Consider the following 24,488-nt stretch of genomic DNA (forward strand, 5'->3'; position numbering starts at 1 on the left):
AATTAACTAATTACATAATGATTATAATTAATTACGTAATGCCATTTACTAAAAGAACTATCCAAAGCAGACTCCACCAAACGAGAAAAAACAGAAAAGAAAAAATAAACACAGGCCCCATAAAGAAACAAATGCCCAATGCATTAAATAAAAGACAAAAGGACGACGAAATAAGTAAAATATTACTACTAAATAACTAAAATGAAGATTAAACAAGTGTGGCTTTCTAATGATTCGAATTTATAGACTTAATGCCTAAGTAATTCAAGTGGCGACTTGCAGTTGCATATAGTCTCCACGGGCTGCTCCATATTGCATATGGTATTCATGGGCTGCATAATCCATCAATGAATTCCGTCAGACAATGGACTTGATGACCCAAAGATGGACAACAACAAAATGGGCACTTACAACCAGCCCAAAACTCAAGTCCAACATGGACCTATTACATGATTAAAATAAAAACTACTAACTATAACATAAAATTATCCAACTTGTCCTAGAAACAAAAAGGTTTATCGAACAGTATTTTTTTAAACAATCATTGTAAATGTTAGGGTTTCAAAATATAAAAACCATTTTTTGTTTTCTTAAAATGAAAACAGACTAGATGTTACTAACTTAGTAAAGAAAGTCCCAAGAAAGACGGTTGGGGAAACCATAACCGTAAAAAACAAAATAACCCTAAACAAAGTTATTGTTCACATACAAGAAAAAGTAACACCCACTCTCCAGCTTACAGAAGCGTCACGTGCTGTGGCTGACCAGGAGCATGCGCGTTAAAAGAAACGATTTTGGAAAAACTATTTTGAAAAGCAATTTTAACTACAATCTGACGGTGTCAATTGTAATATTTGTAGTGTCAATGGGATACTCGAGTATCCCAAGATTTGAACCCAAAGGATGCCATGTGGGTAAATGTATTTATCAAGTTACTTACAAATTAAGCAATTACTAATCTAATCAAGACGAAAATTGTTAGTGCAAGTCCAAATAAAATTGGTTATAAACTAAAATTAAACTATTAATTAAACCAACTAAGCTAAACTTTCTTCCTAATGTTTTAGATAACGTAAATGATTAAACGATGCTCGATTGATTAGTTGAATGCTAATTAAACTAATAAACTTATATTGATTATATTGGTTGTCACTCTTAGTTAGGAATCTCCTCTCCGTCTCATCCTAGATTAAAAGATACCACCTAAGGTTACTTCCCGGTCTCACCTAGGCATATCGATTACCTCTTAGTCTCACTACTCGACACAATTATATCGAACTATCTAAGGATAAACTCTCATCTTAGTCTCGTTTATCTAGATTTTTCACTAGATGCGCCAATTCTAATGTATTAAGCATTTCAATATAATCGAACAACCAATCAATCAAGAATAGACATTAACTTAAGCTAACAAACAACCAAACAATCAGTCATTTAACAAATTTAGCACATACTCAAACTCAAATTCCAAGCAAACATTTTATCAAACATATTGTAATCATAAAATGAAGGCAAAAGGTTTAAGAAAATGATCATTCACTTGATGAAGATCTATTGAAACCCGAGGGGTTGTGCATCATTGTTTACAAAATCTTTAACAAAAAGGAATAAATAAAATTGTTACACTAAGATCTAACCTAAAAAGAAACAAAGAAATCCTAAACTAAAAATGAAAAAGGAAAAAAAGAGAGAAAGAAAACCTAATCTAAAAACTAAAAACCCTAAAGAAACTATCCAGTCACCAAAAATCTAGAATGAAAGGCTTATAAAGTTGTATTTATAGCCTACTAACATTTAACCTGACATTGACTACTTTTCCAATAAGTAAAAAGAATACATAAGTTTGTTTCGACACAAAATTGCCCCTGTAGTTTTTGTAATGCCCTGATTTATTTAGCTTTGTTTTTATGAATTTTGTAATAATTAAGTATCTGCTTCAGTGGTTAAGTGATGTTGGTGTGTGTTTGAGGTATTCAGTTCAAGTCTCACTTTTGGAATTTTTTTTTATCCTAGCCTTATCCCTTTTGGGTGGGCTTATGTTATATTTTTGGTTAACTAATATTAGAATGAGTCTGCTGGTTCAAGTGGTAAGGTGTTAGCTAGCTTTAGGGTTTTGTGTTCAAACCCCCATGTGAGTGAAAGATGTTATTTTTGCTTCTGTGAGTGTGTGCCGGTTGTGTAGTAGAAGTTCGGTGGGATTGAAATCTATGGTAGTTGGATGAGGTTAGTGATCGGTTTTGATGGGATTTGGTAGTTAGTAGGGTTGTGGTGAGTTGGGATTTTAGTTTGAATTGATTTTTAATTTTAATTTTTTCCCAAAAATTCCCCTTTTTGTTTTTTTGATGTTATTGTTTCCCCTTCTTTTCTCTGCAACTTTTTATTTTGCTTTCTATCTATTCTGTTCAATAAATCGATCATTCTAATCGTTGGGGTTCGGTGTTCCGGTTGTTCTTCGTTCGTTTTGGTAAGTCTGTAAGTTCGTTTGGTTTGGATTTCTTTCCTTTTGAATTGGCGTATTGGTGTTATGGTTAGGGAGTTTAATTTTTGTGAGTGTATTGCGTAAGAGAAGACTGTAAAGCAGTTAATTTTGCTCCAACGACCTAATTCGTGATAGTAGTTATTTTCGTTGTCAGTAAGTTCATGTGCGTTGTTCGGGTTATTATTGTCAAATTGTTTACTATTTGCTATATAGTAGTTAGGATAATATTTTTTCTAAGTTTCGGAGGTCTCGGGATTACTTTCACATAAAACCGAACTAGGTGTGTAATGAAAACATGAGAAAGCATCAATCGATGAAAGCCGAAAACCTAGCCTGTCGACGCCACACGGGCGTGTGCCTAGCCGTGTGGTAGGCCGTGTGTGACAGGTGTGTGTGGCCGTATGGGCCACACAGGTTAGGCAAACTTGGACGTATGGGCCACACGGGCGTGTAAGCCATGAGCCAGGCCGTGTGGGCCATGAGCCAAGCTTTGTGGGCCATACGGGCAAGGCCATCTCAGATATGTGAGCCCACACGGGTAAGCTACACGGTATGTAGGTCCAAATTTCAGAATTTTTCCCTAGGGTTGTACACGTTGTTTCGATCGACTATGGGCCTTCCGTAGGGTCGATATGTATGGTATAAGCCTTAAAGCATGAAACTTGTTACTCTGTTAGACTGAAAATGACTTAAATAATACTTTTATGAGTATTATGAGACATGGTATGTACGATATGTTCTGTCATGCTTAGGCATGTGTAATATCTATTTTATGAGCATGTGTGATGTATTAATTCTGATATATGTTATTACTGTCTATATTTGGTTATGGGATGGGATATGTGATATGTGGAGGAAGTATTCTGTGAGGAGATATTTTGCCAGTATACTGGCAGCACGGCTGTGATTATTCTAAAAAGTGTCGTATAGGCACTATGTGTTCTGTAGGGCTGGGTGTATGTTTTATACCCCCACGTGGTGTGTTGGGATGGTTAGATTTGGTGTGTAAAGGATAGGGGTAGGACTTTGTATATCTGTATCTATATGATTCTGTTGATAATCTGATTTTGTTAAGGATTTATGTCTGTATCTGTTCTGTTATGCGATAAAACTTGAATTTATGTTTCCATATAGTTACATACTATGTTGTTAAAAGTCACTTTCTTTCTGTTTGCTCTATTAAGGTAACCCTCAGACTTAGGCGGGTCGGTGCGACGGAGGCTCAGTTGTGACCACTTGTCCGTAAATTTCATTTACTTTAAAAGTTTACTTAATTTTATGGTTTTGAGAGTTTTGTAATTTTGGGACTCTCTGGACTTTGGGGTTTTATTTTTGGATTTGGATTTGATTTGAGATTTCTTGCGACGCTCGACAAAACAATTTACAAAAACAACTGTTTTATACGATCAAAAGCTTTCGAGAAAATAAACTCGGTTTTCAAAATATAACGACTTTAAAACTTTCGCTGCAAATTATTGTTTTATTTGAAAGAGTATGCAATCAATGGTTTTCACTAATGAGTATAATGACATATTCTTTACAGTAAAGAGGTACAATATTTTTAAAGGAAAAGACTAATTTCTAACTTTTCTTTGTAACATCTCCAGATTCGACCATAACGTCTAGGCCGGGTTTGGAGTGCTACAATTTTTTTCACTTGTTAGGCTTGAGTATCGCGATACCCACAACAGTCTTGAGATTAAGAGTCTTGGGGGTCTCTATATGCTATATCCAGGTCTAGTATTGCGATACCACTGTAGATGACCTCTATTATCCTTATCTCAACACTGTTAGAGGTATCACGACTTTCATGCTTTGATATCGTGATACCCCTTTTTAGGTGATGCTTTATTTATGTTCGGGTTATCGTCAACTCCCAACAACACCCAACCAACTTGTTAAGTTTTCCATGGAACGATTGACCAATTTGGGTATAACAAATGGCTTAAATTAATAAAAATGATTTATTAACAACAAAAATAAAAATCGACAAAAACATATCAAAGTCACTTAAATTACTTAAGAATAAGCTCCTTAAGTGTAATGGAGAACCTAATTTGACGTATCAAATAACAATATATCATGTTGATCTTTTTAAAGCATCTAAAACTATGAGCCACTGGTACACGACTTCTCGCAACACAATATCTTATTATCGTGTTGCTCTTCACATTGTCCTCTCGATTGTGATTGTCAACGAGGCCTCACCATCTTCGTTCAATCTGATTTTGTCGCATCTATTGCAAAATAAGGAGCTCCACCAATCAGACAAGCTTTTGATTCCCTCTACAAGCCTTTTGTAGCTAACGTATGAGCCATTGCGTTGGCTTAGTAATGTACATGTTGAACAAGGCACTCTTAGAAGCCCGCACTAATAGAAATCTATTCCCTGTGTGATCAATAGCACGTCAGCGGTGTCCAATGGGATGGTACTCGAACTAGTACAAGTAATCCCGCCTATAGCCCTTCTAACTCTCTAAAATAAGTCTGTATTAAAGTTGCAATAGGACATTATAGAAGCAGACCGAGGCTAATAGAATTTCAATGCCTCCTAAGTATCCAATGTAATTTGGTAATCACGAAAGACATACTTCAGTGTTTCCACCACACCGCCATATCTGGGGCATAAAGCAGAACGAATTAATCGTCTATAAAGTATAGTAGAGTATGTAAGGAGATAATTAAGAAAATTCCTCCAGTTGAGGATCTTGACCTTAGAAAGAATATTCAGAAGCCATGATTTTTTGTAAAAGGCAGTGTATGTAGTTTGAGTAACAATGGTTATAGGTGTTTGTAAATCATGTACAAGAATTTTGGAGGCACTTCTTAGAAAATACACTTTTGAAGCCTCACCCCTCCAAACTAGGCGATTAGCATGAGGGAAACACGCTAGAGGAATTCCCTGGATTCTCACAACATCAAATTCACTGAAGGTATTTCTTATCAAATCTAATTTCCATAATCTTGTACTTGAGTCAATTAAATCAGAGACAAAAATCTGTTCTCGTGTAACCGATAGCTGTATTGACAAGAAAACTTGCTCCCCCAAGTACCTAAGCATCCCCCCAAACTGACACTTATGTTCCTATGTCGATCCACCAAAAAATCCTCATATGGAGAAATCCCCATGCTGCCCATATACTCTTCTACTTGTATGAAGGCATACTCCCTAACCTTTTATGAAGGAATTTCGAGTCGGGAAGTGTTTGGCTTTTAATGTTCTCGAAAGTAAAAAGTGAGTATTGCAAATTATTCGCCATCCCTACTTCACCAATAACGCCAAATTAAACTCTGAAAAACTTATAAACCCATGATTATCATGGGTGCACAAACATCGTTATTCGCACCAATGGATACCACGTTTATCATGGCTTTGCTACCACCAGATCTTTCCAATAATGTTTTGTATTTCCAAACACAAGGATTTCGGTAATAAAAAACAAAGTATAGAATACATTGGAATAGCCTGGAGCACTACTTTAATGAACACTTTTCTACCCCAGTACGATAGATTTCAAACATTCCAACTGCTAATCTTTTACTGCTTTCGATCCTTCAACTCTTGAAATGAAAATTTCTTCCTACAACTAACCATATTCAAAAGACCCAAGTGTCTTTCCATATTCACCGTTCATTGAACATTAAGCAACTAGGAAACCATTATTCTAGTATCATCTAAGACAGTAATATTGGAAAAATTCGTTGATTTGTCAAGGTTGACACATTGTCCCGAGCAATGTTCATATTCGATAAGAATGTCCTGAAGAACCCTCACACCCCTTTTAATGCCTCCTAAAATAAAATATAATCATTTGTGAACATCAAATGAAATATTTGTGGACTATGTTGACAGACCTTTACACCCACCCGTGACTCGTTCAACCGAGCCAACTTTAATATGGCAGAGAGCCCCTCACTGCAAAACAAAAATAGATAAGGGCTCAAAGGGTCCCCCTGTTGCAATCCTCTAGATGAGTTGAAACAAGTCCCCATTTCACCATTAAGAATGATGGAATAGAAAATTGAAGTTATACACCGTATTACTAGATCAACCCATGTTCGCGTAAACCCCATCTGTAACATTATTCGTTCTAATAAAAACCATCCCACACAATCGTAAGATTTGTTCATGTCCAACTTCAAAGCCAATATCATTTGCTCTCCATTCACTTTTTTTTAAACGTATGCAAGACTTCATAGGACAAAAAAACATTGTCGGTGATTAACCTCCTGAGAACGAACGCATGTTGTGCCTCATCAATATAGAGATCGAGAATCTTTCAAAATCTATTTGCAATCATCTTAACAATTATCTTATGCAACACATTGTAAAGACTTAAAGGTCAAAAGTTAGTGATATTTGTAGGGCACACCACCTTCGAAATAAGCACTATATAAGTGTTGTTAAGCCTTGCCAAAGATTTACCATTGTTGAGGATTTCTAGACAGAACGTACCCATATCCTTGTTAATAATATGCTAGAATTTCTAGTAGAACAATGCTAGGAAACCATTTGCTCTCGAAGCCTTCGTCTGACCCATCACTTTCATGGCAGTCACTAATTCCTCTTCCCCATATTCGTCCATCAACATATTATTCATATAATCAATCATGCACCTCTCCACTCCGGACAAAATGTGATCAATATTACCTATTCCCTGTGTAGAAAAAAGACCCAAGAAATACTCCTTCGCAATACGATCTATCTCATTAAAGTTTAAGGCCAAACTACGACCATTCTACTGTAAACCACATATTTTGTTAGTACATCATCTCTGAGAAGCAAAGTTATGAAAAAAAAGGAAATATTCCTGTCTCCTAACTTCAACTAGTGCGCCCTCACCCGTTGTTCTCAATACCTCTCCTCCTTCTCAATCTACATATTAATGAGCAAGTGAACATCCAGTAATTCCATTAGCATTGCCTCGGATCTTTCTTGGCCCTTGAAGTGCTTGAGTCTTCTCAAAAGGTTCTTCTCGATTGTTGACTTTTATGTTTAATAAACCCCGTCCAATGTTACAATCCCTCGTTGAGCTTAAAAAGTTTATTCGAAATGTCTCCCATACTTGAATCCTACAAATACTAAATTTTTGACTTACAAGAATCTTCTAAGCACCACCAGGATTCAAAGAGAAACCGTCTTACTTTCTATCTGTATCCCCCTGATCCGTTTGCAAGAACAAAGGGAAATGGTCAAAGAAATAATGAGACAGTTGTAAGGAGAAATTCAATAAAATATGCATCTAATCCGAAGAGGGGACTCCATGATCAAAATATTCCCAAATGATCGTCTCAAGCAAATTTCCCCTCTCCCATGTGAACCATACACCCGAGTACCCAACATCATGAAGTTGGCAAGCCTCCAACACCCTCTAAAATACTTTCATTCTCCCCTCCTCCCTTGGAAGTCCACATTTCTTTTCGAAAGAATATAGGTTGTCATTAAAATTACCGCAAACTAACCAAGGCAAAACATGCGAAGTCCCAAGGGTTTTCAACAAATTCCATGTATTAGATTTCTCTCGAGGATCAGGTTTCCCATAAAAAGTAGTAAATCTCCAACGAGGACTATTCGAACCCTCATATATCTCGATATCAATCTGATTCAATGAAAAACTTAGTAGTTGAACCAAATCATCATCATTCTATCCTGAACATAATCCACCTCGCAAACCATTCGTTGTAACATTAATACCATTATATCCACACCGTTTCTGAACCATTTCCATTCGTCGAGAAGTTTTTCCATTATAAAGAAGATGAGTTGACAATGATAGACTTTCAACATGTGATAAAGTCTGCAAATTGCTCGTAGGTTCCCCAAACTAAGGACATTCCAATATGGAATCTTCATAGTGTCTGATCGACTTGCCTACAAGCAGCCGCCAATATTTGTTGAATTGGAGCTTTAACACGCTCATCATTGATCTCTAACAAATTTGTACCCACAAAAATAATAGAGTCCATAATATCAAAATAAGGCCTCTTCTTCCAATCCAGAGTCATAAGTAGGGAATCTTCATCATCATGCTCCATATTCGACCTATTCGCCCCACTCATATTACTTTTTTTGAAAAGGTCAATTCTGTCTAACGAACCTTTAAATTGATCCTGAGAATGAGATTGATATTATGCCATGGTGTCATCCTCTATCTCCCTCGTAAAGTATCTCTCAAAACCAACTCACTCCCTTCATCCCATAGCCAAATGTTGTTTGTCATAGCAACCCTCCTATGTTGCATATAGAGAGACAAATCCTAGTGCAATTCCAACCCTTCCCCCCTGGTTAAGACGTAGTGGATAGAAAGGGTCTTTATATCTTAAACAACTACACAAAAAGCATAATAGAGTCAGTTGTTCATATTTGAAGGTAACATAGAAAATTTGCAATGGAGAAAGCATGATCCACTTATGTTGCTTCAAAGGTTTACGAATATCAATGAACACCCTAATTTGTAAGAAACTTTTCAACCCTCTAGGAAGTTTTTTTGAATCGTACTCCAAAAAAGTACCAATAAAGTTTCTAAATTGTTGAGCCACTAATTTTAAAAAGAACCTTGGAGGCAAATCATGCACTTGGAACCAAAATGCAGAAGACACCAATGGAACAGTCAGAGGACCATCTTCCTCTCGCAACCAATGAAAAACCAGAAGATGGCCATTAAAAGTCCACGAGGCATCGCTAATCACACGATCCACATCAACCTTGTGGAAAAATTTAAAAAGAAACCACTTCGCCCCAAATTCTGAAATTTCCACTCCTTCCAAGGGGTACCACAGATTGGCCATAGTATTCCGCATAACCTTAAAATTGACCACATTGATAGTTAGAAAATAGCCCACCAAACAAAATTCACAAATTGATCGGTGTGAACCCTTATCACCAAAAAAAAAAAGCTATGCTTATTCTTCGCCATCCATAATACACAAATCGACAATTCCTTTCTCCATAAATTTTAAAGAAATTTACTACACCAAGAAAAACAACTCTAGTAGCGATCAAGTTTGACAAAACACAAAGACAATATGTAACAGTTTGTTCTTCAGTGGTGTCAGAAACAGTGGTTTCGGAACCACGATTTCGATGTGTGAGTCTCATAAATATTAATTATTTAATATTTACGAGGTCATTAGTATTGTTTTAAAATTTGGTTTAGAAATTTTAACGTTTAGATAGTTAATTAAAGAAAAAAAGACTAAATTGTAAAAAAATGCAAAAGTCAATTGCTATTAGAATTTTAGTGCCAATTAAGTGATTAAGTAAAATAGTATGGTTTAATATGGAAAATAAACCATTTCAATAGTGAGTGGACAGTAGGTAGTGGGAAATTAATTAAAAATATGAAGTAATGGCATTTTTATAATTAAGTTAAAATCAAAACAAAAGAAAATAAAAGAAATGGGTAATCTTTTTCATTTTATTTTGGCTGGAGAACCGAATGCCATAGTTGGGAGAACAAGAAGCTTTGGTTTTCTATTTTCCCTTGCATGTAAGTGTGTTTACCATTTTTTTTTTCATGAATTTTATGTTTTTGAGATAGTTGAAACTAGGTCTAGCTCACCTGTACTTCCGTTTTTGAAATTATTAAATATTTTAATATGCGCCATTGATGAATTTAGTGTGTTCTTGAAGTTTATTAATGAATTACCATGCTTAGGTGTTAAATAGAAATATTTTGTTAAGAAATTTTGTATGATTTTAAGTTTAGGATTTAAATGAAAATAAATTAAATTAAGCGAGGTTTTCTTGTGAAATTTCAACATGTGTGAATTTTTAATATAGTTGAAAATTAAGTTCAATGGGTTTAAATTTTAATTGGGTGAAATAGGCTTGTTTTGATATTAAGGACCAAATTAATTAAAATGTAAATGTTTGGGGTCTAATGTGCAAAATTGTAAATAGAAGGTTATATGTATTAAATTGAATAATATATGAAATTGAGGCTAATAATTGAAATAAATTATATCATAGATCAAGAACAAGTAGATAACTAAGGAAAAGGGAAAGTAGTTGAATAGTCATTGAATCTTTGTCGTTATTGTAGCTTAGCCCTGGTAAGCTTATTTGTTTATTTTGATATAAATTGCAATATAAATTGAATGAGGTATTGAATGTTAAATGTTGAAATAAATGTTTTACTGTTAATTTAATATGACTTGAGGTAATAAATTGTTTAGATCTGCGTTTTACAAAAATAACTCTTGAGTCAGATGAATGTAGGATAGAGCACGATTGGCATGCCAATAGGTTATATTGCATGCTGTTTGGGATTGGTTTGAAATAAGATGATGATTCCTGTTTATTTCCTGTTCACTGAATATAACGAAGTCCAGCACTTGTTGCGGACTATTGTGTTATATTTACAATTCTGTCGTGTTACCGGGGGCGAATGTAAAGCCTTTGGGCTTGGCATTTGGTGCCGAGTGATGTTAGCCTATGGGCTAGGTGCTTGGTGTCGAGGCGTGTTATCGGTTGGATTAGCTCGTTTGAGTGTTTGGCGTGTTTCGGATGGATAACTGTGTACTCATATCTGTGTATCATTCATCAGGCAATGTTTCTTGTGTTAAATGTCTTGTTATTAAATTGTTGAACGATTATTCATGAATCTCCTGATAGCATTGTGGCTTGATAGTGAATGATCTCGTACTTGTTTATGTATAAACTCACATGTTATGGATTGTGGTTGACAGGAGACTCTGACTTTTAATCTTATTATTAAAATTGTTATATTTAATTCAGTAAGCTTTATAGTTTTAACCATTGAACTTACTAAGCTCTAGCGAAGCTTACTCGTGTTCTTTTCTGTTCCTTATAAATAACGTTTTGTGGAGTCAGACGATCGGATCAACTTGAAGATCACATATCCAGATACATTTTGGTAGATTTTGAAATGTTTATTTTGGGTTATGTGGCATGTAATAGGTGTTTTTGTATATGTTTAGATACTTATTACAAATGTTATGTTTTAAGATTGGTATAAGTTTACTTGCGTATGTGCCTTTAATCTTGGTGTGAATATGTTCATATAAAGTTATTTTGGTCATGTAATATAAACCTTATTTAAGTGTTTGAATCATGGTATGAATGAATGTGAATGATTAAGAAGAAATGATAAGCTTGGCATGAGTTTATATATGAACTTATGAATTTGAATGCAAATTAGTTGATGTGTCAAGTGATTTGAGGTTGATAATTGAATTGTGGTGTCAATGAGGACACATTGATTAGTCACTTAGGTTGATTGTTTTGCCATGTTTTAGGCTTGTTTAAATGTGTTTTTAAATTATGGAAATGGTTTATTTTGATTTGGCTTGGAACGTAAGTGTTAGATGAAAGTTTGTCTTGTTTTGAAAGCTTTTTAAGGTGCACATGGCTTGGACTATTCCACACGACCATGAGTCTTATTAATTTTTCACACAATCATAGTTAGTTACATGGTCTGGCCACACGGGCGTGTGGGGAAGTCACATGGTCTGGGCTATTCCACACGTTCGTGTGACCCCTGTTTTTAAAATTTTCAATTTTTTACATATTTTTCTGTTGTAATTCAAATTAGTCCCGAATTGTTCCCAAACTACTTTTAGGGTCCCGTAAGCTTAATTTAAGGCTCGTAAATGTATTTTTATCCTGATTTTTATAAACTATTGAATGTTATCATTTATTTTATATTTTTTATATTTCTGTTTGATGATGAATGTTCTGATCTGTACATTAACACTTTGTAACCCCAATTTAGTATCAAAGACGAATTAAGGGTATTAACCGACGAAAACTAAGAAAAATCAAGGGCATGCCACAACGATGGATGGAAAACATGTCACAGAGACGAACAGAAACGTGTCATGAAGACAAACCTATAAAGTAGAAAATTATTACATTGTGTCTTTAATTTTATATATCAAAGATGTCGTCAATGAAATTGATCCACCAACAACTTTGATTCAATCTTAATTTTTCACACTTGTTTTTGTTTTCTTGAAAAAAGGAAAAATATTGAAAATAAAATGGGATGAAAATTTTAAGAATGGGCACTTACAATAATTCAGTCTTCTCTATTTTTTTTCCTTCCTTTTATTTTCTTTTGTTTAATTATACTGTCAATCTCTATACTCTTTAAACATTAGAAAATTTAGTTTCTCCAATTTTAATCTCAATGACTCAATTCATTTATTATTTTGATTTAATAATTAAAATTCAATTAATTGCACCACCAAAAGACTTTATTAAGTTGCATTATGTACTATTTTTAAATAAAAAAATTATGCATGTGACCAATATTACCAGTGTGAAAGGTGAAATAAGACAATAATGTTTCTTTCTAATTTTGGAATTGTCAAGTTCTTTAGCTCTATTTAAAGATATAGAGTGAAACTAATTTTTTTACTTATGACTTTATGAACGACATCTTTTTCAAATGCTAGATAATCTAAATTAATGAAAGTTTTTATGGAGTTAATATTTGCAATTCAAATGGTGAAAAACTAAAATTGAAATTAAATGTAATAAAATTAAAACTAAAACTAAAAAATTAATTTTAAATGGGTCGAAAATATGAGGATTAAGAATAAAATTAGTTTTATTTCCTATTTCTACTCTCTCTTTTTTCATTCGTCCCTCTTTTCTCTACTTTCACCGTCACACGTCATAAAAAATTGGAGGCAGCATATTTACGGCTAAATGTATTGTTGAAGTTTTTGTACTAAGAGTTTAATTATATTTTATCTTTTTTATTATTTAAAAATGAGTAAATTAATTCCTATAAATTAGATCAAGGTGTAAACTGATTTTTTGTTAAAAATTCTATTAATTTCTCTGTAAAAATTGATCCCTATATTTCAGCATGAGGTACATGTATAAATGGATAAAATTTTAATCAAATCGCTCTTTGATTTAATATATGGAGACTAATTTACTCATTTTAAAGTGAAAAATAAAATATAATTTGACTCCTAATACAAATTCATACATTATACTTTTACCCACATCTTCGTTACCTCATGTGTTTTATTTTATTTTTGTTTAAAAAGTAAAAGCAAAGCATAGCATTAAAGTGTGCTATAATCCCACATTATAAAGTCAATGGTCAGCTTCCATCTTAGCACCATCTACAGAACTAGTTGAGATAGGGAAATTACAGAAATGGCAAAAAGTAATTATGTTCCACTCTTTGAAACAAAGCAAGTTAAAGGACGAGTCCTTTTCAGGTGTATTGCAGCCTCAATCTTTCTCGGAATCTGCTTCATTGTTATTTATAGAGTAATGTTTTTCCCAGTCGGAGGAAAAGCTGAGAGATGGACTTGGATTGGACAGTTTCTTTCTGAGCTATGGTTCTGTTTTTATTGGTTTCTCACCACCGTTAGTAGATGGAACTCTGTCTACCGTTTGCCTTACATACACAGGTTCTCTCAAAGGTATACATACATATCTTAATTATGCTGTTTACAAAAACTATTCGTGCTACCTCGTTTCTTTTTTCATGATTAACCATTTAATCTTTTGAAATGATATAACTCCATTTAGTAATGTGATTTGAAATACGCAAGTTGGATTAATGTCAATTATATGATTTTTCTGATGTGAAATTATAGAAAGGAATACGTAACCTTGTTGCAAATGCATGATAGTCTAACTTCCAATTATATAAGGTTGTAAGACCCTCCTTTGATATGGAAATGAGAAATGATAATCCATTCTCGGTTATGACTGATATGCTCCATAAATGAAATCCTCTGTTCTGTTAATATTTGAATATAATCTTTGATTTGGCATTCATGCCCTAATAAAATCGGTAGACCTTACACATTTCTATATGGGTTCCATTAGGAGTTGGAGCTCTGCTATGTTATTCCATGATTGGACACTTTTGTATGGACCATTGGACTCATCATTTGATGAGATCTCTAATGTGTTCTAGTTGGAGGTACTTCTAGTGCTATACTTTAGGTGTGTTTGGTGGGAACACACTTACAGTGCAATATCTTTCTTGGTATGTTTTGTGGATTCCCATGTGCCCAAGTCCTATTTTACTAAGGTTACTAAGACATAACTTCATAAATAACTTGATGACTTTAAAACTACTTTACATTTCGTATCCTTTGACATGATTATTAGCATTAAATATAAAATTATCCTAACTAAAAACGACTTTGTTGAATTGGGTTAAATTGAATTATAGATGTATGTGAATATACTAAATTATGATCTGTGCATAATTTACAAGGGTCGATTTTAAATTTATGGATTGATGAGCTTATGCTACATCAAGGCTCAACAACAAGGTCAAAGGTCAAGTAAATCAAACCAAAATTCGATCAAAGTCAGTATGTAAGGATGAATATTTTCGAGGAAACAAGGAATGATACATGCACATAATAGGTGAAATGTATTAAAGTCAATTCAACTAAGCTGTCAATTTTCAAGCTGAAAAGATTAGTTAACTTGCAACAAATTTTTGGATGGGGTCCAAGCATTTCTAGATTAAAATGTCTACATAGCGTTCGAAGATCTATCTCTTAGCTTCAAAACTCATTTTGAATTACTCGATTTTGAGTTTGGAAACTCAAGTTATAACCGTTTTACTGAAGATTGTGCGATTAGAATTTCTGAATGAGATTATTACGAAAATTACGAGTTTCGGACTTTTAATTCGAGTTTAAATAATATTAGGTTCGAGTTTTAGGCTTAATTTTTATTATATATGAGCCCAATCTTTTATTTATTAGCTCTTATTATTTTATTATTTCCTTACTTGAATTTTTTTAACTATTAAGTATTTTAAGTTATTTAGAAAAGATTAGTTTACAACCATTTCTTATTTGAGGTAATTAGAGTTCTAGTATACTTAAGAGTTTTACTTAGATTTATTTAGCTAGCTTATATAAGAGTCTTTGTATTGTACAACAATCAATTTATTATTATTCAACTTTCCTTTTGAGTTAATAAATTCTCTTTGAGCTTTTCTTTTCAAGAATTTTTCTTAAGTTTTCTCTTAGAAGAGTTTTAACAAAATTTTCAGGTTGTGGGGATCATTTTTAAAAATTTTTGCCAAGTTTTCTTTCTTGGAGGGGAAATTAGAGTTGCTTGAAGGGAATTGTAAATCCTTCTTGTTTCTAAGGATTCTCAGAACTTCTACATGTCACGTTCCACCTTTTTCATCTATCTTTTTTATTTTCTTCTTTATTGTTCTATTTTATTTGTCTTAGTTATTCAATTTAATTGAGTTCTTTAATTTTTTTTTATTTGACTTGGATTCATTTGGATTTCAGGTTGTGTTAAAATTCAAGTTTATGTTTGAACGTCTAGAGCCATTGACAATACTCTAAAATGACTTACCTTTATGTGTTAATTACATATATATTTTGAGTACGATCCTATTAATTTAGTTTTTTATGGTTTTTTTATCTTGTAGAGACTAAATTAAAGACAAGAAAATTTGGGGGCAAAAAGCGTGAATTTAAAGACAAAACGGGTCAGCAGGCGAAAAAGGGAAGAAGTGGTGCCAAAAATACAAAGTGTGGAAGATTTGGGGAAAAATTTCAAAGAAGAGATTTATGAATATAAACCTTTGTTTAAATTTGAATTTTATTTTTAGGATTATTGTTAGGATTATTACATTGTTTAGATTTAATTTCAAATTATATCTCTTAAACATTATGATCTAGAGTTTTAAATAGGAACCAATTAGGGGTTTTCATGTACTATAAATAGGGGATGGAGTGACATGAATACTCACTCGTCACTTCTGTAAAAAAACTCCTTCCCCCTAAGGCTCTTAGCCTTTTGTTTCTTTTTCTTTCTAATAAAATTCTGTTTCATTAAACCTATGTTTTTTTTCCCAAAGAGCATGAGTAACTAAACTTGTCTAACCGAAGGTTATCAAGATTTCTCAAATTGAGTTCATGAGGCTTAGAACCCCCACTTAACCCTTCTCAATGAGTATTCATCATTTCTCCGCATTACGGGACTAGCGCTTTCGTCCATGTCCTTCCAAAAGTAATCTTTTCATCTTGTGCAAAGATGGTCACTTTGTATGTTTTGGGAAGGTTGCACAGTCGGTTCGCTAACTTACTGCGTCAGAGTTTGTCGAGCCCAAGAGACGAAATGGCGTGACATTCGCCATTGAGAAATGATGATCTAGTGTAAGACGGTCCCACAGGAGTGACGGTTGGCTAGAGTCAAGTTCCTCTAGATTGCAAGGTTATAACCTAAAGTGGAACTGGTGGTCGTAGGTGTCCTCTTCCACTATAATTGACTTATTTGGTCATGAGAAGAACCACCTAAAAGTCTATGATTGAACCAAAGGAGAATTGAGATAAATAGAGGCTAGAATCCTTCAAATCGAAAACCCCATTTTCTCAACTCTGTTTCTTTTCACAATTGCGATTTTAATTTATTTAATCTCAACTTGTCTATATTCTTAATTCTATTTTTTTATTTATTTTTCTAGGTCAGACGTTTTTCTTGGGCACGACTGCGCCCAAGAATTCGAGGAACAAGAAGCTGTAGCGATCCAATCCCTGAGGATTTGACCCTACTTCCCTTATACTATTCTTTTCGTTATTTCTTAGGGAAAGGTTATATTTGGTGCTTTCGACGACACACCAGCCATAAGTTAAATCTACGACTTAGATAAACTTACGATCTTGTTTTGCACTCATTCGTATCATTTGGTATCAGATTCTTGGGCGTTTTAGGTGTTATTTGTGTTCTTATAAACTGATTTCCACCAAACAACTTTAAAACAATTTTTTCTAATCTAGAAAGCTTTTGGGAAAAAATATTTTTCAGTGGGTAAACGTTTTTCAGACGATCTAAAATTTTACATAATGAGTTTTGGCACTCTGTTAGAATATTAAAAAAAATTTCCCCAACAAAAGTGATCGAAAAAGTGAAAAAAATAAAATTTAAAAAATAAAGAAAAGTTATAAAATATTTTGTGATTTGAATTTTGTGTTGAAAATTTTCAGATTAGATCTAAATTATTTGAAGAAACTCTAGTTTAAATTTCGTGACTTTTGAAAATCGAAAACATCTTGAACGAAATTTGTCAAAATACTTGAAGTTATATAAATAGTTTATTTTTAAAAATAAAGTAAAAACCACTCTCATATTTTTAATAATACAATTTTCTTTTCAATAAAATTATAATGAGACTCAATCATTTACATTCTATAAGAGTTTCTTATTTATCCACACAACATATGTTTCCTTTATAAAACAAATTTCCATTAGCTTCTTTTATATCTATATTTATATTTTGAAATTATCAAAATCTTTTTCTAATAAATATTATTTGAGGGTATTTATATCTTTTTATATTAATAAATCTAAAAAGTATATATACAGATAATTTAAAACATCATAAATTTAAAACATCATCAATTTTACCATTTCAATCAAAACCACATTTAATTTTACATTAACTTTTTATAACTTTATTGTACATATTTTTCACCTACGTCCCATAATCTAAATATTTAAATTTCTTAAATCCACAGCGTTTGGACTGCTAGTCAAACTTCAAAACCCTTCTTTATGAAAATTAACTTTTTCTGGTCTATATAGTTCGTTAAACTTGGGGATCAAGAATATCCAAGTCACCAAAAACAGAGAAGAACAAAAGGATAATGTCAAGAAAATATCACTTATATTATATTTATTCGGTTTTTTATTAAAATGACCTAAAATTTTAATAAATTATAAAAATAATTTATTTTCTTATTTTTTTTACGTAAATGACCTGAAATGAATATGCCACGTCATTAAAGAAATCAAATTTTTGGTGGAACTATAGTAAATGACCCAACCTGTATAAATATCAAAAAAATATTAGTATTTCTCATTAATTAAGGGGCCAAAAAATAAATAATGGAGGTGTAGCCGCCACAAGTTTAAGATATTTGGTTTTTTTTAAGTAAAAGAAAAGCGTAGCATCGGACATTATAAAGTCAATGGTCAGCTTCCATCTTAGCACCATCTGCAGAACTAGTTGAGATCTAGCAATTACAGAAATGGCAAAATGTAGTTATGTTCCACTCTTCGAAACAAAGCAAGTTAAAGGACGAGTCCTTTTCAGGTGTATTGCAGCCTCAATCTTTCTCGGCATCTGCTTCATTGTTATGTATAGATTAATGTTTTTCCCAGTCGGAGGAAAAGTTGAGAGATGGATTTGGATTGGACAGTTTCTTTCTGAGCTATGGTTCTGTTTTTATTGGTTTCTCACCACCGTTAGTAGATGGAACTCTGTCTACCGCTTGCCGTACATACAAAGGCTCTCTCAAAGGTATATATACATATCTTCATTATGTTGTTAACAGAAACTATTCATGCTAATTCGTTTCGTTTTTCATGATTCACAATTTATTCTTGAAAAGGTTCGAAAAGGAATTACCGGGCATCGACATCTTTGTGTGCACAGCGGATCCGTTGATAGAGCCACCGAGCATGGTGGTGAATACGGTTTTATCAGTGATGGCATATGATTATCCACCTGAGAAGTTAAGCATCTATTTGTCAGATGATGGGGGATCGGATTTGACGTTTTATGCCATGTTAGAGGCTGCAAATTTCTCCAAGACATGGCTTCCTTTTTGCAAGAAGTTCAGAGTTGAACCAACATCTCCTGAGGCCTACTTTAGGACAGCTTCTGAACCACTCAATGATGCTGACAACTGGCTTTCGGTTAAGGTAATTTTAATATTTGTTGGCTTTCCACTAATATATAAACATATGTGTCATTGCATTTTTTATCGTTAAACAAGAATGGAATCTTAGGTGAAAAGGTAATGTATTTATTTTTTTAATATTTTTAGTTGTTTTATTTAATAATTCATATAAAAATAATAACAACGCTTTTAAGTAAATTTTTATTGGGTCAATGTTGAGTTGATATAAAAATAATAATAAAAGTTAAATTTAAATTAAATTATATTCATTGGGTTGTATTTAACAATTTAAAGGTAAAATTAAACAAATTTATAATTAAAATTAATTTCTTCTATTAATAAAATCGTGAAAATTTTAAATATAATAATATTATCAATTAACTTTTATTAAATTTAACCTAAAACTGAATTGAACACTAAAAGATAATATCATTAGCTTTGAATATTAAAATATATAAATTTTGTCAAACACAAATACTAGATTAGACCAAAAATAATACAATTACCACATTAAAAGAATATGTCAAATTCGAGCATCAAAAGATTATTAGGCCTAAATGAAATTCTTAGTAAAAACCATCAATCTTATATAGTAAGACAAAGCCTACCTAAGTGTAGAACAAGAACATATATAAATCTTACTATATAAGGTCCTAAATTAGGAATATTTATGCACCATCAATGAATAATAATATGACACATCATCATTAAATTAAAGAAAAAAATGGAGAACTTGTAAATAAACACAAATAGTTTATTTAAACATAATCAAACATTAACTATAACTATTATAAATAAATATTGATAAATCTCACATTTAGAATCTTGAATTTAAAAGTTTAGGGTCTAAAGTCTCGTATTTAGGTTTCAGAGTTTTAGCATAAATACATACATTGTTTGCTGTAGCATTTCACGTCAAAGGTGTGGATATATGTTTGTGTTTATATATATATATATATAATATTGTTAATACTTATGCAGAAACTATACGAGGAAATGAAAATGAGGATTGAAGCCACTATAAAGTTGAACCGAATTCCAGATCACATTCGTAAACAACACAAAGGATTTCGTGAATGGGACTTCGTTTTAAGCAAACATGATCATCAAACCATTCTTCAAGTAATTACTCGTTTCATAAACTCTCAATTAATTAATTAAAGTCGAATAGTTGAGCTTAATCAATTAATGGTGCTTTAATTAATGTTTCTTAGATCCTAATTGATGGAAGAGACTCCAATGCTGTGGATATTGAAGGAAACCCTTTGCCAACTCTAGTGTACTTGGCAAGAGAGAAAAGACCCCAACATCACCACCATTTCAAAGCTGGATCCATGAATGCTCTTGTAAGTATATAATATTATATAGGCCTAAATATGTACATATAAAAAGCTCATAAAATTAAATGAGCATTCAAACTCTTACTGTTTTATTGCAAACAATTAAGTTATCAAACGTATACTTTCATATAATTAAGTCAATGACTGGGAAAAAAAATTGATCGGAGGGAACAATCAATTTTTGTCCTTTTGATAGTCAGAGCAATTGGGGTTAGGATGACTATTTACTTTTAATTGAGTACTTTTTTTTAATATTTAAACTTATTATATATAAATATTTTTTTGAAAGTAATTTAATTTTCTTGTTACTAACTGATTTTATGGTGACAATTAGATAAGGGTTTCATCAAGGATAAGCAATGGTCCAATTATTTTGAATGTGGATTGCGATATGTATGCCAACAATTCAAAGGCAGTCAAATACTCTCTGTGCCTTTTCATGGATGAAAAGAAGGGAGATGAGATTGCCTACGTACAGTTTCTTCAGAGTTTCGATAATCTCACAAAAAATGAAATTTATGCTAGCTCTTTTCGAGTACTGCAACAAGTAAGTAATTCAGTCTTTAATAGAAAGGTTTCAAGCAAACAATGATTAATATAATCATATTGTATATAATCTTGATATTGATTTTCATTTTGGTTATATTTGATCTGTCTGTGTTGGTTAAGTTGGAGCTTCATGGACTTGATGCAATTGGAGGACCATGCTACAATGGCTCAGGATGCTTTCACAGGAGACAGGCTCTCTGTGGGAAGAAATATGAGAAAAACTATAAAGTTGATTGGAAGAAAGTAAGTGATACAAAGGCTGATGAAAGTGCGAGCTTCCTTGAAGAAACATGTAAAGTTCTTGCAAGCTGTACCTTTGAACACAACACAACATGGGGAAAAGAGGTGCATTTTTTTCATTCTTACGTGAATACACAAATGAACATGAACCATTATAGTTTATTTAGCTGATTAATTCAAGTTAGCTGTAAGAGGTGACGTTTAAGTAGGTTTGAGTTCTAATTTCATTAATTATAGTCTCTTTTTCTATTTTTAAGTATTAACTTGTTGAATGTCACATTTTAAGGATAATGCATGAATCTAATAGGTTATCACCTAATTAACATAGGCAAGTAGACATGGATTTGAACATTTCTTAATAGTAATGATAATAAGTTTTTCGCTGCAGATGGGTTTAATATATGGCTTTCTAGTGGAAGATATAATTACAGGTTTGAATATACAATGTAAAGGCTGGAAATCTATGTATTTAAGCCCTGAAAGAGATGGCTTCTTAGGAGTTGCACCAATAACATTATTACAGACGCTTGTCCAACATAAGAGATGGATGGATGGTCACCTTCAAGTTTTCCTATCGAGATATTGCCCCTTGTTGTATGGATATAAAAAGATCCCTCTTAAGCTTCGACTTGCTTATTGTCCGTACAACTTGTGGGCTGCAAACTGCTTGGCTACGTTGTATATTGTTGTTATGCCATGTCTTTGTTTGCTTAAAGGCATCTCATTGTTCCCTAAGGTATGAAGCTCCTAGGTTCTTAACTATCTATCTCGTAGGATGCTATATGGAATGATCCTAAAACCATGCCAACCTGCAGATATCAAGGCCCTGGGTGTTCCCATTTGCATATGTTGCCTTTGTACACCGTGCATATAGCCTAAATGAATTTCTATGGTGCGGAGGCACATTCCGAGGTTGGTGCAATGATCAAAGGATGTGGTTGTTCAATAGAACATCTGCATACTTCTTTGCATTATTTGAAACCATCTTGAAGCTATTAGGATATTCACGGCTAAACTTTGTTGTCACTGCCAAAGTAGCTGATAAAGAAGCCTTGAAAAGATATGATGGAGAGTTGATTGAGTTTGGTGCTACTTCACCAATGTTTGATATTTTAGCCACACTTGCAATGTTGAATTTGTTTGGTATCTTTGGGGCACTCAAGAAGGTCATCTTGGATGTAGATGAGGACTTACAGGTTTTGGAGAAATTTGGGTTGCAAATTCTCCTCTGCTTTGTTTTGGTTACAATCAACTTGCCTGTATACCAAGCACTCTTTTTCAGGAATGACAATGGCAAGATGCCCAGTTCAGTTACTTACAAGTCTATTATTTTCGCCATGCTAGCCTGTACTGTAACCATGTGTTTCTAAAAAAAAACACAAGTGTTGAAGTTTGATTCTTTCAATAAGTTTGATTTTATATATTGAGGTATATGAGATTCTAGAATAAATGTGTCGTTAAGAGGATCACAACAATTTACTAGTTGTATTTAAACAAGTAAATGGTTTTGTCGAGGAGTGTTGAAGTTGGCCAGCATGCTGCCTTGTTGCACCAGAAACAGCTCGAGCCAGTGAAGTTGCAGCAGAAGATCAAGCCACTGTTTCATTTTGTTATTTTTGAATTGATGATTTGTAACTTAGTTGAAAACAAAACAAGTTGTACTTGATGTTTTAGGTACTGATAAGATGAAAAATAAGCTTGTCTATGTGTGCAAGTAAGGTTTTGTAAGTTACAATGTAATTAGTGGGTTAGGTAGTGTTTTAGGTGCTGATTTGCTTATGCTGACCAGCTCAAGTCTGGTATTTGTATTGGCTTTAAGCCATTGTTCATTTTAATGAATATTCGTTCAAAAAATTTGTTCATCCAATACTCTCTCTTTTGCTTTCATTGTTCAGTTCCTAGAAGCTTAATTTTGTTCTTGAAAACTGTTTTGTTTCTTCTGCAAGTCTCGAGCCTTGTTGCTCAAGTTTCAGCTGATCTTGCTTGAACACAGCTCATAACACTAACAAGGAGGAACTTGCTTCTGGGTATAAAACCACGATATCTCAAGCTATATTAGATAAGGTGTTATTTTTTTGGTTTAAATTGTTTAAGATAAAGTCCTCTTAATAAATGTACTTTTTAGAGTTTGAATTTATATTCACACCCTTATAAGACCAGATTACTACAACCTTAATCAACAATTTTATGTCCATGACATATTATTACACATGCTTGACAGATGATTAATTGTAACAGCAGAATCTTATGTGATTCCATTTATTTATTGGATATACTGGATGGTAAAGAGGTGTAGGTTAACCACAAGGGGGAGAGGAGAGTGACCAGAGAGCTCAATTCCGTCATGGCTGACATACCAGCAGCCAACAAATCTACCGCCTAGGAAGAGCCAGCAGCAGGGCCAGGTCACCAAGGACTGTCGTCGCCACCGTAGAGCACGTCGAGGACATCAATGGTTTCAAATCCTGCGCCTTCGAGAGTGTATTAGAACCTGGACTATGAGGGTCATGAAAGTAATTTACTCCTATCAAAAGTATGTGAGTAGTACATTATCTTAGAATTTTTATTTAATGAACTACCTTTATATCCGCTACCCATAATCTCATATTTATTCAAAAAATTTGGTTTAAGGATGTAAAAAGCTTTCAAACTTTTAAAAGAATTTAATTAAACTCTTTTTTTTCACTCAATTGGTATTTAAACTTTTAAATTGTATCAAAATGACATTAAACTTTTCAAAAAAACAATTAAGTCCTTGCTTTTTTTTGCACTCAATTGATTGCTTGAACTTTCAAAATGCATTAAAAAGGTCATCAAACTTTTTCAAAAAAAAAAGTAATTAAGTCCCTACTTTTTTCTTTTGTACTCAATTGGGTACTTGAACTTTTAAAATGTATTAAAAAAGCCCTCAAATTTTTTCAAAAACAAAAATTTAAGCCCCTGATTTTTTTACACTCAATTAGGTACTTGAACTGTAAAATGTATCAAAAAGGCTCATTAACCGTTAACTTTAACAGTTTACCGTTAAAGTTAACTGTCTCTAATTTTTTTCAGTTGAAGCCATCCTTGTCACAACCACAGCATGACATGTGGCAAAAAATTAAAAAAATAAAAATCAATGAAAGTTATAAAAATTATTAAATTTTAATAAAAAATATAAACATATTTAAATTTTATTAAAAAATAGAAAAAAATTAATTGTAACCTCTCAAACC

At 32.9% G+C, this 24,488-nt stretch overlaps 1 protein-coding gene across 1 annotated transcript; it reads left to right on the plus strand.

Moving 5' to 3' along the window:
• The first annotated feature begins 18,410 nt into the window (after positions 1-18,410).
• On the plus strand, positions 18,411-23,140 carry LOC105804459 (cellulose synthase-like protein E1). Its single transcript, XM_012637099.1, has 8 exons — positions 18,411-18,762; positions 18,854-19,166; positions 20,126-20,266; positions 20,359-20,490; positions 20,819-21,031; positions 21,154-21,378; positions 21,662-22,009; positions 22,089-23,140. The coding sequence occupies exons 1-8, from the start codon at positions 18,491-18,493 to the stop codon at positions 22,641-22,643; spliced, it is 2,199 nt and encodes a 732-aa protein (XP_012492553.1). The 5' UTR covers positions 18,411-18,490; the 3' UTR covers positions 22,644-23,140.
• Positions 23,141-24,488: the final 1,348 nt, after the last annotated feature.

This window comes from Gossypium raimondii, chromosome 11 (genome assembly GCF_025698545.1).
Source record: "Gossypium raimondii isolate GPD5lz chromosome 11, ASM2569854v1, whole genome shotgun sequence".
NCBI lineage: Eukaryota > Viridiplantae > Streptophyta > Magnoliopsida > Malvales > Malvaceae > Gossypium > Gossypium raimondii.

What these genes read in the sequence shown, in the direction of transcription:
- LOC105804459 (XM_012637099.1), top strand. Translation starts at nt 18,491, where the DNA reads ATGGCAAAATGTAGTTATGTTCCACTCTTCGAAACAAAGCAAGTTAAA. An exon ending in ATACAAAGGCTCTCTCAAAG is followed by an intron (nt 18,763 to 18,853) that starts GTATATATACAT and finishes ATTCTTGAAAAG; the next exon opens with GTTCGAAAAGGAATTACCGG. An exon ending in CTTTTCGAGTACTGCAACAA is followed by an intron (nt 21,032 to 21,153) that starts GTAAGTAATTCA and finishes GTGTTGGTTAAG; the next exon opens with TTGGAGCTTCATGGACTTGA.